Raw genomic sequence first — 17246 nt, 5'->3', positions numbered from 1 at the left:
CGACCATAAATAAACATCAATGGACTTTCCTGGATCTTCGGTAATTAATAGAGTCAACATCATGTATTCTTTTTTCATGCACTTCCAAGGCGGCAGATTATAAGGAAACAGGACAACCGGCCAAGTGCTGTGGATTTGGTTTAAAACCCCAAACGAATTAAATCCGTTAGTGGCAAGTCCCAATCTGACATTGCGCAGGTCAATTGCAAAATTAGGGTACATCCGATCGAATTTTTTCCATGCCTCTCCATCTGCAGGATGCCTTATAACATCGTCATTTACCCGTCCTTCTTTATGTCATCTCATGTCGGTTGCGATATGCATCAACATGTACAATTACTGTAACCAAAGCTTCATTGGAAGATAAGCTTTACTTTTTGTGGAATCTTAGTCTTTCTATTTTGTGATGTCATTTTAAACCTCGGCTCATTGTAGACAAGGTATTTATCCAACTGTTTGTTCTCCTTATAAAACAATATACAATTGTTTAAACATGCATGAATTTTTTCATACCCCAATCCGAGACCTTTCAACACTTTTTGGGCACTTTTATGATCTTCAGGTAAACAATTCTCCTTTGGAAGCATCCTCTTGATAACTTCGAAAAAGTAATCAAAACACTTGTTTGACAAACGAAACTTGATCTTGCCATGCATCAACTCCACAATTGCTGTGAGCATCGAAAAGTTCTCGCAACCCGGATATAATTCTTGCTTGGCATTTTTCAATAGTTTTTCATAGTTTTTGAATGCCTCACTGTCCATGGTTGGACAACCGTCATCTTCCCCTTCCTGATTGGTGTTACTTGAGGCGTATTGATAAACGTCATTTAGAATATTCATAACTTGTTCACTAGGATCCACATTAGATTCAACAGTCTCCATTCATGTCACCTATGAAGACGAAGCTTGGTCTAATCGTTTTCCATGATGATACCAAGCAGTATAGGTCTCCATCATCCCATTTCTTACTAAATGAAATTGAACATTCTCGAATGTCTCCCATATTGAGCTGTTACACCTCCTACACGGACATCGGATATAAGTTGAACCTATGTTGTGTCTAGTTGCGAATTCAATGAACTCATCTATTTCATCCAAGTACTCAACATCACATCTATTATGATTATGTATCCACTGTTTGTCCATTTTGTCTACAATCCCAATAAAAGTACAAGAATTACAACAACTTCAACTATTGTCTTGTCACCTTATTCCTCCGGTAAGGGCCTTATCCCATTCAGGAATGCACAGTTATGTGCCGTAATTTATGATTCCAATGGATTAAATTTCGACGTGGGCTAATTTCGGCAGCATCTCCTTACAGTTCTTCAAGTGCACACTATAGATACATAATATCCACCGTGTACTCGAAGAACATTATGAAATGTTACCAAAATTTCCACCATCGAAACCTAATCCGTGAACCGCAAACTACAACACATAACTATGCATTCCCAAACTGTCCAAAAAATGGGACAATTGAAGAATTAATTGAACCGCAGTCATGCTTTCGCATCCATGCACGAAATCCAACTAATTCTTGAATGGGAAACTAAGCTTTTCTTGAAAAAAAAGGTACGAAGTTAAGTAGTATTAACTTCGTACAACACAACAATTTTGTACGTGATGTACAAAAATATGTGCATACAAATAAATTAAATCACAATAATTACTAAAACTAAATAAAATAGATAAAATTAATAAAGATTAATTAAAAATTCAATCCCAAAAAACTCCACCATGACCAAAAAAGGGCATAGCACGCAGGCAAAGGTACACAATAACAAGTTTTTTTTTTCTTATTAGTTTTCGTATTTAATTTAATTTAGTGTTTGTGTTTTTATTTTATTTTTGTGATCTATTGTTCTTATAATTTACTTATAAAATTTTGTGTGTCACTTTACTTATTTTCTCATATTTTTCTTATCATCATAGTGTTTGAACTCCTTCAAATTAATGGCATTTGTGTTTTTTTGGACTAATTATTTTCTTAGGTCTGATCAGATTTCTCTAATTGTTTTTCACATTTGCATGCAAGCTTTACCTTATGTTAAAATTGCAAAGGTTTATGTTTATTTTTTTATTTTAATTAATTAATAGTTATAGCATAAAAACTCCTTTAAATCCACAAAAATCTTAACTGAATTCACCGCCTGACTTGCACAGATTGATGTCGAAGTCGGCAATAGCAGTGGTAACTGTGTTGCAACACTCATGTCTCTGTTATAGCTAAAGCAATTCCATAATTTAATATGAATTAAGGTGGAATTTTTCTTTTTACCAGCAATGGTCTTTCAGCATGCTCCAAAACTTGTGCCACATCTATCATTTAGCATCCCGACCATACAGAGGATAACCCAACAAAGAAACTTCAAGACAAAGTAGAAATTATACCTTGACAATAAGAAGACAACCTGAAGGAGTTCAAAAACCCTATGATGATAAGAAAAATATATCAGTCACAACCCAAGCAATGGTCTTTCAGAATGCTCCTTCAAATTATACCAGTCACAGCTCGGATGCCCTATAAATTATACAATTATATCAGATCAGAGTCTCCTCATGTAACAATTGTACATAAATCAATAGGGTTTTCCCTTCCAATTAAAGCTATAAATTCCAAGAGACCATACTGCTAGAATTGAATCAACTTGTGGTAAGGCAAAAACATCCCCGCAAATAGCTGCAGTTAGCATTTCATTCTAAAAGCCATCAACAAGGAAAGATTCATTTTTACAACGGAAAATGAAATTCAAAGCTTTCAATTTCTACACGTTCCTCTTGAGTCAATTTCTACATGTTCCTCGAGTCTTGTCTAAAAAAAAAAAAACAGATACACTAAATCAAAAGAAAAAAAGTCATCAAAAAATAAATGAAAATTTGAAAAGTAGAAAAATTGTGGGGAAAAGAAAGCTCTCACATTTGGTACGTTTAAATGGTTCTTCTGGCAATTGGGTTTTCTCAGTTTTGAGTGAAGTGTTCGAATTGGACTAATGAGTGTGATCAGGGCGGCTATGGAGGTCTGTAGGTGAGGGAAAGGGTTGGGATGTCTGTATTTTTCCTTGTTCTGTCCTGGCTTTTGACTTGTGTTAGAATAAATGACAGAAGGACAATAATTTCAGGTTTCACTTTGCGCTACGCAGGTGGGCCTTCGTCGTGCAAAGCAGTTTTGCACAATGAAAGCCCACCTGTGTCGCGCAAAGTTGGGAAAAAAACGGTAAAGATCCTTTGTTTGGCTCCAAAATCTTGCTCGACGCTTTGTGTTTAGCATTGCGCAAACAGACTTTGCACGACGAAATTCGCTCCGTCGCGCAAATTGATTTTTGTACTAGTGCCTCATTTTCTTAGCACTTGAGACAAACACCACCATGCAAAAATGTCATATATGGTGAAGCTTCTATTGATATAGTTTAACGTGAGGGTCATAGCTTCCATTAATATATAATGTTCTCCGTCATGGTTGAACGTGAGGGTCATAGTTTTCCCATTGATGTAGCTCATGAAAAATTGCCTGACAAACGTAATCGATGTCGTCATCTCAGGAAGGAAACTGAGGCAGCGAATTCCCAACCTTCTCTAGCAGGAGGGCAAGTAAACAACAAAAAACTAAGAGTAGCGGGCAGTGCAAAATCCGAAAAGAAACGAGCTTGTTGATCTGAGAGTTTTTTATAAAGCCCAACCTACCGTAGAGGTGAATCGTGTCTCTTCAACCTCTCCAATGGATGATCTCTCGTCCTTTTCAGCAAGTGGACAATCAATTACTTGTCAGAGCAAATGAAGTAATTAAAATCAGCAGCCAATGAGATCCTTGAATTAACGGCTGATTTGGTGGTGAATGAGCCAATTTGAAGGTGATTTGCTGTATGAGCACTGAGCAGACTGACAAAGCATTGCAGATTTTACCTAGTTATTTAAATTATTTGGTTTCCGACTTTATAAACACATCCACAATGCACAATGCTATATTTTAAAATCAAGAACTAAATTGATAAAGAGAATAGGTTATCTTAAGGGGTGTTTACTTACGATGAATGAGAATTATAATTACTTTGATTCTTGAGTTCTCTATATTTATTAAAAAATATGTATTAAAAAATGGTTCTTATACATATATTTTGATAAATATAAGGAACCACGAAAAAAGAAAGGTAGGAATTTTGCCGAAAATGTTAGATCCAAATCAACATTTCCTATTTTCTATTTTTAAGTTTTCTCATTTCTTAATTTTTCATTTCTATTAAATAAATATGCCTTCAATTTTTATTTTATTATTATTAAAGTGAGGGGAAATACTCGAAAAGAATAATACTTGCATTTCCTCATGGAGGAATGCACATATCGATCCCACCTTTTGTAATTAACCTTTCTTCGTCGTATAAACTTCATTATAGAACTGTTCAGCTTCTTAATCTTCATGTAAAGATCCTCCCTACACAGAAGTTATACGAATTGAAGATTGTTTAGTCATTTAAACGTATCAAATAAATAGACGGTTCCTCATAAATATTTTATTTGGTACTCACACCGTTGATTAGTTCCATAAATTTAGATAGCTAAACAATATCCAATTCCAATGATTTTTTGTAGGGATAATCTCAAAAAAAGATTAAAACACTAAACCGTTTCGATTATTAAATTTATATAATGAATATGTGTTATTCGAAAGAAATGAAATATGTTCATCTCCCATAGAGGAACACGAGAACTTTAAATTAATGTATACATAGAAATCCAATACATTATTTATTATCCTACTAAGATATTATACCATGCGAATAAATATGCCTGTATTCTTATTTCTTTCCTAACCTTTTCTATTTCTAAATTTTTTCATCCTTATTTTTTCCCCCATTTTTGTTAAGTGAAAATGCTCTTATACTTATTTCTTCTCCCGTAAGTATACGGCGAGTGTGCCAATCTTGAAGACTTGAAGTTGTGAGGCCCAACAACTATACAAATTTCAGCTATAAATCCTAAAGTAATCAAATTCATGAGTTGGACAACAAATTTAAATGAAATGATAACTTAATTAAATCCCCCGCATTTTTTTTCAAGGGGGTCAACTTGGAATCAAATCAACTTGTGGCTTATTTATCTATAAAAAAATAAGTACAGGGCTAATATGGTAACTTCAACAGATCAACTTGTGTTTCTTTTGCCCTTTTTTATTCCTATTCTTATTGGCTTCAAGGACCAACTTGTTTCTATTTTATAATCCCGTACATGAACTTTCCCCATTTTTACGTTCACTAATTCTCGGCTTTGAAAAATGCAACTAACTCATCTCTCTGTTTGTTCGTCACAGAGAGAGAAAGCTAGAGTCCTTAAGAATTAAGATCTCACCCCCCCCCCCCCCCCCGGGGGAAGCCAGAGCAAAGCAAAGAGCCTCCCTCTTGGCAGAAGAAGCTCTCCACCCATAAAGCTACCCAGTTTGTATCTGCTCAACTCAAGCGTGAGATTACTCAGATGCCTCCCAACCCGCCCAAATCCTCAGTCTTGCTCCACCGTGTCCACACCGCCACGTCGGCGACATCCAACATGGCGTCGTCGCAGTACCAAAACCAAAGAGGCGGAGGAGCTGCTGCACTGCTACTCAACAACAATAGTAATAATAATAGTAAGAAGCGGGCCACAGTACCAGAAGTGGTGGCGCGGCACCACACGCATGCGGTGGGTCCTAACCAGTGCTGCTCGGCCGTGACTCAAGAGATCGCTGCGCCCGTGTCCACCGTGTGGTCGGTGGTGCGGCGCTTTGATAACCCGCAGGCGTACAAGCACTTCGTCAAGAGCTGCCACGTCGTCGCGGGCGGCGGCGACGTGGGGTCGCTGCGGGAGGTGCAGGTGATATCGGGGCTGCCTGCGAACAACAGCACGGAGAGGCTGGAGATCCTTGACGATGAGAGCCACGTCATCAGCTTCAGCATGGTTGGCGGGGACCATCGGCTGTCGAACTACAGGTCAGTGACGACGCTGCACCCGTCGTCGCGCGCAGGCGGCGGAACGGTGGTGGTGGAGTCGTATGTGGTGGACGTGCCGCACGGGAACACCAAGGATGACACGTGTATTTTCGTGGACACCATTGTTCGTTGCAACCTGCAGTCACTCGCTAAGATCGCCGAGGATATAGCTAGCAAGACGCAAGTAATGATGATAGTAATCATTTAATTAAAATTAATTAATCATACTTTGGCTACTTAGCTAATTAATTAGATCCTCCTTCTTTTCTAAATACATGGATTTATTAGGCTCATCAAATCGTCGTGATCGAATGTCTATGATCGAGGTTATGAGCTAGTCATCTGTGTTTGTCCTTTTTTCTGGCGTTTCCGCCATTGATTTGTGATTTTAATCCGATGAAACAGCTTCAGTAGTTCAAGGTTTAAGGCTTTAATCAGTGCTATTACTGTATGTGATATAAACTAATTTTGGAAAAATTGGCCTAAATAATCACTTTTCAAATTTCAATGGCTGAAAAGATCAATTTCAGTATGTGTTGATATCTAGTCGATATGTGGTCGAATATATATGTGGTCAATATTCGATCATTACTGTATCGTCTATATTTGATCAGTATATATGTTGTCGATTATTTTATGGTTTTGTTCGTCTAATTGGAATATGAGAGAAATTTATAATGGCATGCAAGAAGACATGATCTGAAAAAAATAGCTGAAGCCATTCTGCTGCCTAATATTTTGGATAATATTGAACTTTTTTTTATTGATATGGGTATGGTAATGGCAGTGCGGCTGACTACTGAGGCAGTTGGCAGCTGCATGGCTAGGCTTCTCAACAAGAAAATTATTCGTCCGGCGTCTCAGCGTGCATTTCACAGCACTGGCATAATTAAGTTAAGAGTAAGTGTGTAGTTTGTGTAAATTCTTTGTGTATTATATTTTGTAATTAAGTTAATTCTCATTGTCATGCGCTGCTATCAATCTATGTTGTCGTTATGAACTCTTAAGTCCTGAAATATTAACTTTGTCGTTTAATGCGCGGGAATGAGTTGCGCGTCTATTAGGGTTTTGGTTTAGGTAACATGCAATGTAGATGGTATTGTATTAGTTAAACATAAATCAGATTGATATCTTATTTATTATATAGGGAGTGAGAAAATCACTTCTCCTGTTGCATCTTGTATGATTTGCTCGGAGAGATTAATTAGTGCATCGGGAATACGGTTTGGTATGCAAAGTGTAACACAATTGGTTGGAAACATGAAGAAAAAAAAATTTCAACTAAATGTATTGTGACACTTAGTGCACTAGATCATGTTTCCAGATTTTTGATTCGCAAAAAGATAAATTAATTATATATAGTGCTGATTAATAATTAAGGTTTGTGATGAAGTAGTATAATAATGTTCTAAAAATGCTGTTAGCTTTCTCTCGCGCGTTTGCTCGCCAATGTGGACACAGAAATGAACCTAGCTAGCCTTGTTGGAATAAACAATACAGCTTTGACATTTTATCAAAGGTCCAAAAAATACAGCTAATGTATAAAAACCATAAAATACAGTTAATATATTGTATGTATTTTGCTACATTGAAAAACAGTATGGGCACCAAATATAGAGCAAAACGTTACCCTTTTCAAGAATCAAATACTAAGAAATCGGAAACAAAATTAGAGATAATGAAACTGATTTTCATGCACTCATCTTCTTATTTTCTTGCATACTCATGTTTATTTTTAGCATTTGATTTGAATAAATCAAATGGTGTGTAAAAGGGAAAATGGATCGAGGAGCAGAAATTATTTTCCTATCTTGAACTACTAAGAAGTTTTTAATTTTGAACAAAATGACAGAGAGATAAAAGTGAAGAATTATATTGAAAATGAAGCCGGCTAACTACCTCCAAGAGATTTTTCTCTCTCAATTGTTTCATTTGTCCTCCGCTAATCACGATCAAGTAGAAAATGACATAGAGATAAATGTTTCTTAAAAAACCTATAAAAACAAAGTAAATAAAGAAGAGAATGTGAAAGCATATATTGTCGTGTTGTATGGGTGGTATCGACAACCGAGAGGATTGAAAGCATGTATATGCAGAGGTTGGACTGTTGGGAGAATATGTATTTACATTGAAAAATGGTGAACAACGTGACGGGAATCAAATAGCTTAGCTGCCTCTTCCCTTGCAACTTGCTCTTTTTGATAACTCAAACAGTTGCTATCAGCTAGCTGTTCTTCCAAAGAAAAGAGAAGAAAAGGAAGGATACTTGCAAAGTAAACTATGAAGTTGTTGCAACTTGCTCTCTCTCTCTCTCTCTCTCTAACGGTCATTCTTTTCGTTTAAAGAAATGCAAGTTGGCGGGGTGTTGGTCGATCGATCGGTATCTGTGGCAGAAATGTGAGTGGTGAAGTTTTGAATATATGTTTGAATGGAGACCGATTGACTGTACATCTAATCTGCTTTGCAAGTTGGTAAGCAAGTGGGAGGGAAGAGAAGGCTCTCTCTCTCTCTCTCGTGTATTCTTGTCTACCTTTCAATTCCTTCACGCCACCCACATATCAGTATATGACCCATTCCATCCATCTGCCCTAACGTTAACTCTTCATATATATGAACAAGATGCTTAGACTGGTACATCATGGGGCTGGTATGGTTTTTCACTTTTTGCATGGAAATTACTGACGAGTATATAAGAGAGATTACATCATCACTCATGACCTAGCAGGCTAGCAGCTGCTTCCTGGAAAAACCATGATGCATCACGCATGTCACAATTAATTTGTTTGAAGCAAATAATAAAAATAGGATAATGCTAGGGGAACCAAATTTTAAATTAAATTTGCAAACTAAATGACTTGTCACCAATATGAAATAAGCACGTTAATTAACACGTAAGTAACAATCCAATCATCAACAACCACATCATTTGGTTTACAAATTACTTGAAAGATAACGAGAAAACAACACATTATACGTACTCATAAGCTTTTATATCAAAAGTAGGGATAAAAACACCTAAAATACTTGCAAGAATACAAGGTAATTGTAGTATAGCAGCTCTAGTAAGGTCGTTCTCCACAAGGATTGAATGAATAAATTGTGTAAAATCAAATCTTAATTAATTACTTAAAACAAAGTTTGGGAAAATGTTGATTTTTATATTTAAAATAATAAAAACAATTTTAATAAAAAAAATTAAATAAATCGGCAAAATAAAATAAACTAAAAGAAAACAGTTTTTGAAAATAAATTGTGAAAGCACTAGGGTTCCACGTGTTACCTTAATTAACAATCCTATATAGTTCTTTCAATTACTTATGAATTACACATGCATATTTTGAAGGTTAGGTTTTCCTAAAGTATGCCTACTTGGACCCCCAACATAGAGCGTATATCAAACATGCAACACGTCTGTGATATTTAGATCAAATCTAAACATGCATGACTCATTAAGTTTTGTGAAACCTTTTGAAAAACCATGCAACCCTTAAAATGTGGTATTCATCTTAAGTGAACTTGCACATATTAATCACAAGAAGCTTTTGTCAATTTTAGGACCAACTTCCAACCAAAATTACATTAAATTACTTTTCTAAATATCTTAATGGTGATCAGGCATTAAGACAAATAGATAGTTTAAACACGGTGATTAATAATTCAAAACTTGCATGCATAATATCATAAGTAAATTGAAAAGAAACTACATATTCTTGCTAAGGCTCGTAGCCTCGCCCTAGCAAATGGAATTAGTTATGAACAATCATAAAACAAAATATTATAAAAAATATGAATAGAAACTACTTTGAAAATCAACTTGAATCGTCAAAATCTCTCTAAGCCTAGCAAATTTCTCCAAAGTAGTGCATGCGTTCTCCCCTCCGAAACCCTAATGGCTAAAAAGCCTTATTTATACTACTACACAATTAAAATCCTTACTAGAAAGGTCTTCAATAAACTAGAAAACATAATAACTTCGGAGAAACTAGGAAACATAATCCGAATCAAATATGGCAAATCTGTCCAACCACAAATCAGTCATGTTTTGGTCCCATATATACTCCAAAATAGGCCCAAAATAGCTGGATTTAAAGCTTAAAGTATTCTAAAAACTTCTCCATGAGGCCATGAATCCATCAGAGGTCATCTTGGGCTCTAAAATTCGCAATTAAGCCCAAAAACGTCATTTTTCAGCACCGTGCACTACTTCTTTATTTCATCGCCAGAAAATAACCTTTTGGTAGAAAAATCCCAAATTTTGATACGAACAAGCCAAGGGACACACGAACATCTTCCAATTAGAATCACTCCAAAATTCGTCCATTTGGCCACTTTTTCTCAAGAAGAATTCAAATGTCCAACATTGAAAATATAAAGCAAAGTATCAAAATTCTATCAAAACATACTAAGAATAAGGTAAAATATATAATATGAAATTGACTCATCAAATCCAATAAACTTAAGCAAAACGATGTAAACGAAAAAGAAAATGATTAACCAGTCAATATATTCAATCAATAGGCAGGACAAAAATCATTGAAAAAGAAAGCAAATTTCACAGCATAAGCAAAAGACAGCAAAATAAAAGATATCCAAATAACAAATAATACAAAAACAACGAATTTCATAAAAAAAAAAAAAAAAAAAAAATTGAAATAATGGTCGGAAATAAAAGCAACCCAGATTTCAAATACAAAGAAAAACATAGAATCAAAGCAACAAATGGCAATTGTAAATGATGCATGAGAGAGAGACTAGCAATTTTATTGACCTACTCGAGCGAGCGAGCGTACCCGAAATGGAAGAGATCGTAGATCCCATTAGTGTAGACATGAACAAGGCGGTCCAACTAATCAGCAGGATTTACCAGACGAGGATGATTGAGCAGGATGAGGATGAGGATGACCAAGCAACTCTATATCGAATATGGTCTTAGCAATCCTCTAGGTTTGGGGAGGGGGTGTTTCTCTAAGACCTGCTTCTAGCGAGCGAGTTAGTCGGCACGAGTCCCCTTTAATCTCATTAAACATAGTCCTTGCATGTAAAAAACACGGGACTACACTAATAAGTAGTTCTAGTTCAGTCCAATGAAAATTAGTGAGGCCAAACAATTAAACACACCCTTAAGATGTTAAGCCTATATAGTGTACTAATAAGTAGTTGATTTCAGAACAATATCGGAGTATTACTTGCTCTATGAACACTTATGGGCCCTTGACACAATAATAATAAGGAAAATTAGGTTCACATCCTTCTTTTTGTTACACATTGATTAAAATCCTATTCATTTTGAACACCATTTGAGTAGAATTATAACACCATTTGGTAGTGTTTTTTTTGTTTTTTTTAGTACATCGATATTTTTACACTAGGAGGATGGGGGTTCGGCTAAGCCACACAATGGGTAACCTAATTTGGTATCGAATTCGTCATCCACGAAATTCGAACCTAAGACCTCTCACTTCTAAGCGAAGAGGAATACCACCAAACTGTAGCACTGAGTGACTCGATTTGATAGTGTTTTAGATACACTAAAAATCTCACTATATATGATGTTTTAGATACACTGAAAAATCCCACCATATATGATTGTGGCAAACCGAGCTGCCATTTTGGGTTCGGCAAACATTGACGTGTCATTATTTTAGAGAGGCGGACTAATGGTCCACAACTAACTCCACAACTAACCACATTGCACAACATATTAGGGTTTGATACAATAGTCCTCTTTATAATTAGTAGTGGAATGATGGAACCGAAGGCATATTGTCTGCCCTCCTGATATGGTGCCCTCTTCATGCCCTCCTGTTTGTGCGGTCACGGTTAAGTCACGTCAATATTTTATATTCCTATTGTTTTTTGTCTTATTATCTCTATAAAAAAAATCAATATAAAATTTTGACGTGACTTAACCGTGACCGCACAAAATAGGAGGGCACCATATCAGGAGGGCAGACAATCTGCCTCCGATGGAACCACACAATATAATGCATAACTCACCTCATGATTTCACCACTTTGTCCATCCATTTGTGATTAACATATTTTTATTATTCACATTTTATGGTCGGATTTTTTTTTTTTAAAGAAAAGTACAATATTTCATTCATTAAAACCGTTTAGTTTTCAATCATTATTTGAAAATCATATGTTTAAAACATTAATTAAATTGAAGATTGTTTAGTCACCTTTATTCATTAAATAAATGGATAATTTATCATGATTATGCAAGTTGTTATCAAAATAGTGGATTTGTTGTTTATATATATGGATGCAAGAAGTTTCCAATTAATATGAAATGCCACCATCTATTCAATGAGCAGTAGGTATGCAAACAAACAGCCACTTTAAGGAAAGGGATCTCCATTTATTTAAAAGTAGGGATTAATTGTAAGACCCATTCTACATCGAACTTCATTGATCTGAACCGTTTATTTTGTAAATCTCAATTCATAGATCATCATTGCAAAAATTCAATTCAATCCGAAACCATTTACCTATTTAATTATCATGATGAAATTTTAATGTTTTTCTTATACAAAATGTTTGTCAATTTCTTTAAAATCAATTAAATGTCTCAAATATTTCCAATTTGGCTAATATTTTACAAAGATGATATATGAGATGTAATTTGAAAAAAAAATTAAAAATTAAAAAAAAAACGATTATGTTAGTTAAACTTTGATGTGATGTGGGCCCCACAAGGGATTCCCATTTTTTTTAATATAAAAATGAGAATCCCTACTTGAAGGCCAAACAAATTCACATTTGTATATATCGTATTAGAATACATGTATATCTCCTCAACAACAAAAAATGGAGTGAGGATCTCGAGGATCCTCAAATCACATCCATTTATCGTACATTGTGCGATCAGAAATTATTGTAAATTTTTTTATTTAAAATTGAATATAAACAGTACCTGATAAAAATTGACCGCACGATATACGATGAAAGGATATGATTAGAGGATCTCATGAATCCTCACAAAGAGAATCTCTTGGATCTCACAAAAAGGATCCGGCGAGGATCCTCTCAGCAAAAAATGTACATCAATTCTACTTTCTACAGTCAATGTTAGTGTCGTGGAGGCTGAATAATATATGGTCATTTTACTTTTCCTTTTTAAGTTTGCCCTTTTGTTTGGCCAGCCATTTTGCTTTTTAGAACGTACGGAACAATTAGAGCAAGCTAAAGCTAGGGAACAAGAAAGCACATATATGGAGATTTGGTTTGAGATTGGACATGCACAGTGAAGGTGCTTACTGTGTAGCTGAACGGAATGAGCATAATGTGCAGGTCGCAACTAATCGGCATGATACGATTGTGAATGAACGTCGGACGTATGCCCCGGATTTTTTTTAGTTTAGCTGAGCCTACGACTTCAATGACAAGGATTCCAGCTTCTTATTGGAATTCAATTAGTATGGTTTTTCTGGGTGTTAATGACCGAGGACAGTCTTTTTCAAATATTGGGTGTTTCACTACTATTAATATTTTATCTCCGACTGTGTGCTCTTCTTCTAGCCAACACTTGTTTGTGCAGTTTTTGGTTGGCAATATGATGCAAGGTAATGTTTTTATTGTTGTAACGACTGTTGTGGAGCATGGATCATTGTTGTCTTCTATTGATCAAATAAGTGTGAACAGGGTTTTCGGGTGCACTGTTAGTATTTGGTGATTTGAATGCGATTCTTGGGATTGATAAGAAAATTGGTGATAATTGAAGAAAGTTAAGGTTCTGCTATGAAATCAATTGACAATACAGAGAGTAACCAAACTTACTTATAAATTCATGCAAGGTTTCTCCTTCCATCAATGTAGGATTCATTCTCAACACCGCCTCCCTCCTCCTATCAATGTGAGACTCATTCTCAACACGCTTTCTCACGTGTGGCGAATTTTCAAGCTTAACACGTGGACAATACAACGAGGTGACATGGAACGCATGTGACCGCTTGGCTTCACATGTAGGATAACCTGCTTTGATATCATGAAGAAAGTTGGGATTCCACTATAAAACTTGGTAATATGAAAGTAGCCCAACTTACTTATAAGCACTTGCAGTGTCCCTCCTCTCATCAATGTGAGATTCATTCTCAACACGCTCCCTCACATGTGGTGGATTTTCAAGCCTAATATGTAGACAACACAACCAGATGATGTGATACACGTGTGGCCGTTGAGTTTCACATATAGGACAACCTACTCTAATATTATGAGGAAAATTGAGGTTTCACTATAAAATCAATTGATAATATAAGGAATAACACAACTTACTTATAAGCCCATATAAGATCTCTCATTCCATTAATATGAGACTCATTCTCATAGTGATTTGCCTAGGCAAGTCTCCTCGACTGAATTTCAAAATATGGCTGCCACCCTCTCTGCCATATGGTTTGAAATTTCGGCAATTAAAAAGAAAGTTTAGCTTTGACCAAAAAAAAAAAAAAAGGTCTAGCTGAAAGGGGATGCCATCAGCCCATACCAAGGCCTTGAGTTTCCTTCACGACAAGTTAGGATGTGGATGTCAAATTGTCAACCTCATTTTTATACTTTTTGAACACCTACGTATTCACGAATTTAATGTACAAGATAATGGATATACAGCTTTGTTATTGCGTAAACTACAAAAACGATCCTCTATTAACAGAACAGTTTATATGCTCCAACCAATTTGACAATTACTTGAAAATGAAGAGTTGTAATCACTGTCATTTGAGTAGAATCTTTCATTTTTAAAATTATTGACAGAACTCTTTTTGTTCGCCTAGCCTCTATTGCTTCACGGATAATTTTGCCTACCAATATGCTTTCTTAAATATTGACATATCTTTGATTGCATATTTTTGGCTTCTGAATATGTCAACTTGCTTGATACTAAATGCGATGACGAATATTGCTATAAAGTTTGATGTGGCTAAAGCTTTTGACACTCTCAACTGAGATTTTCTTTGCCGGTTTCTTATTGCTTTTGGGTTAAATTCAACTTTTGTCCAATGGGTAATTACTATTCTGACATCTGTGAGGTTTTCAATTCTTTTTTTATGGAATTCAGGTTGGCTTCTTCGAATGTAGTCATGGTGTTCGGGGCGATCCAGTATCTACTCTCTTTTTTTCATTTTTCATTTTTTTTTTTTTCTTGCAAAGGAGGTTACCGAAGTTTAGTGCATTTATTTGAAACTGGAAAGGTGAAAGCTATTTCTTCTCCTTCAGCAGTTGAAATTTCCTCTCATATTCTTTTGGTGGATAATATCACGGTTTTATGTAAGGGAACAAAGCCCAATTGGTGCAACTTATAGCTTTATGATTATGGATTAAATTTAGACAATTGGTGACTAAAGCATCTCATGTTTATCAGGGTACGTCAGCTGTTCCTCATCGATCTCTAATTTACTCTTGGTTGAGCATCCCGTTGGTAAGCTTCCCTGTATATATGTGGGGTTCCAATTTGTATTGGACAACCTAAAAGAGCTTATTCCAAGTTATGGTAGACAAGATTCATAATTGTATATCTGATTTGTGTGGTCATTCTCTTTCTATGGCTGGGAAGATGACCCTTATTAATTAAAAGTAATAATTTAGAAAACGAGTCGGTTTATTTTGGTGTGATTCAATACTTGAACGAATGAAACAATGTCTTACGAAACAATCATTTTATTTCTTGTTGTTAGCACGTTATCTCTCACAGTTTTTCTATTGATACTTGGCCTAAGACTGTTTTATTATAAGTTCGCAACTGGACCTGCAATTTTGTTTGGACATGAAGTACAAATTCTCGAGCATATTTCCCTATTTCTTGAAAGAAATGTTATGCCCTTGAAAGGATGGGGTCTTGGATTGAGCAACTTCAAGCTTTAATCAGGTTTTTCTTATGAAAAATTTGGGGATTTTTTTACTACTTCCTCACTGGCTAATAGTTGTTTTCCTGCACCATTTTTTAAAAGTTTAGCTGAAGGGGCCTGCCATCAATGATCAACCCTTACCAAGGCCTTGAGTTTCCTTCACAACAACAAAATTAGGATGTGGGATGTCAATTGGCAACCTCATTTTATACCCTTTTTAGCACCTACTTATTCTCTATTTTAATGTATAAGATAATGGATATATAGTTCTGTTATTGAGTAAATTACAAGAACGACCCTCTTTTAAAAGACAATTAAGGATAAATTGGCTGCTGCTGGTGAACAAATTACAGACAATGATTTGATTATTGCAGCATTAACAGGCCTTCCTGTTGATTTTGATATGATTAGAACTGTGATTTTAGCTTGAGAGACACCTATTTCCTTAAAAGAATTCAGGGCATAGTTGTTAGGGGCTGAGAAGACCATTGAAACTAGAATGCAAACTCTTGTTCATAGTATGGCTGCTATGTATGTCAATGGGGCAATACCTTCTTCTCAGAATAGTAATTCATCATTTCAATCTCATTCTGGTGCATCTAGTATTTCTGTTGGTTCTGGCTCTCCTTCTGTATTTACACAAAATTTTGAATATGGTTTTAATGCTCCTGATTCTTCAAACATGGCTGCTCCACAATCTTCTTTTCCTCAGTATGGAACTTCAAATGGTAATGGTTTTCATTCATCTGGCAATAATTTTGGAGGTCAAGGAGCTAGGCTTTATGGTAATAATGGTTACAAGGGCAGGAATAATGGTGGCTATAAACCAAGGTATAACAATTCAAAGTCTAGTGGTTTTTGGTCTGGAAATACATCTAATCGACAAACGGTCATTCCTGAATGTCAAATATGTTTGAGAAAAGGACCTACTGTTGTTACATGTTGCTATAGGAGTGAAAATAATCAAGTAATTCAAGAGTGCCAGATTTGTGGAAAGAAATGAGTCAAATGACATATTGCTATTGATTGCAGACACATGGGCAATTATACGTATCAAGGGGCTCCTCCACCAGCTTCTTTACATGCAAATTTTGCATTTCAAGACCATCATTCTCAGTTTTAGTACAATTCTTCTCAGAACGATTTTTTTGCTTGTACTTTTGGTTATCAGGGATTTCATTCAGCATCTTCAAATGTGCCTCCTGATTTTTCTGCATCACCTTTTTTTTTTCATCAAGGCCAGTCTTCTCATAATTTTTCAGATATTCCAGAAAATCAATTGCCAACTGCATTTACTGCTCAACCTACCTCTGGAAATGGTTCTTGGATAGTTGATACAGGAGCCCCACACCATATGAGTCCTGATATCACTATCTTAAACATTGCAGTTCCTTATGATGGAGATAAGAAGATTAATGTTGGTAATGGGGAATGTTTAGTTGT

The 17246-nt window shown here is 35.6% G+C and overlaps 1 protein-coding gene across 1 annotated transcript; it reads left to right on the top strand.

Moving 5' to 3' along the window:
* The first annotated feature begins 5233 nt into the window (after positions 1-5233).
* Positions 5234-7101, top strand: LOC137745949 (abscisic acid receptor PYL4). The gene is made up of 2 exons (XM_068485980.2): positions 5234-6143; positions 6747-7101. Exons 1-2 carry the CDS (start codon positions 5469-5471, stop codon positions 6753-6755), a joined length of 684 nt encoding a protein of 227 aa, XP_068342081.2. The 5' UTR covers positions 5234-5468; the 3' UTR covers positions 6756-7101.
* Positions 7102-17246: the final 10145 nt, after the last annotated feature.

The sequence above is a fragment of the Pyrus communis genome, chromosome 12 (genome assembly GCF_041283825.1).
Source record: "Pyrus communis isolate YQ-2024b chromosome 12, ASM4128382v1, whole genome shotgun sequence".
NCBI lineage: Eukaryota > Viridiplantae > Streptophyta > Magnoliopsida > Rosales > Rosaceae > Pyrus > Pyrus communis.
The sequence above is the reverse complement of the archived record's forward strand: the minus strand, read 5'-3'. Positions and strand labels throughout refer to the sequence as shown.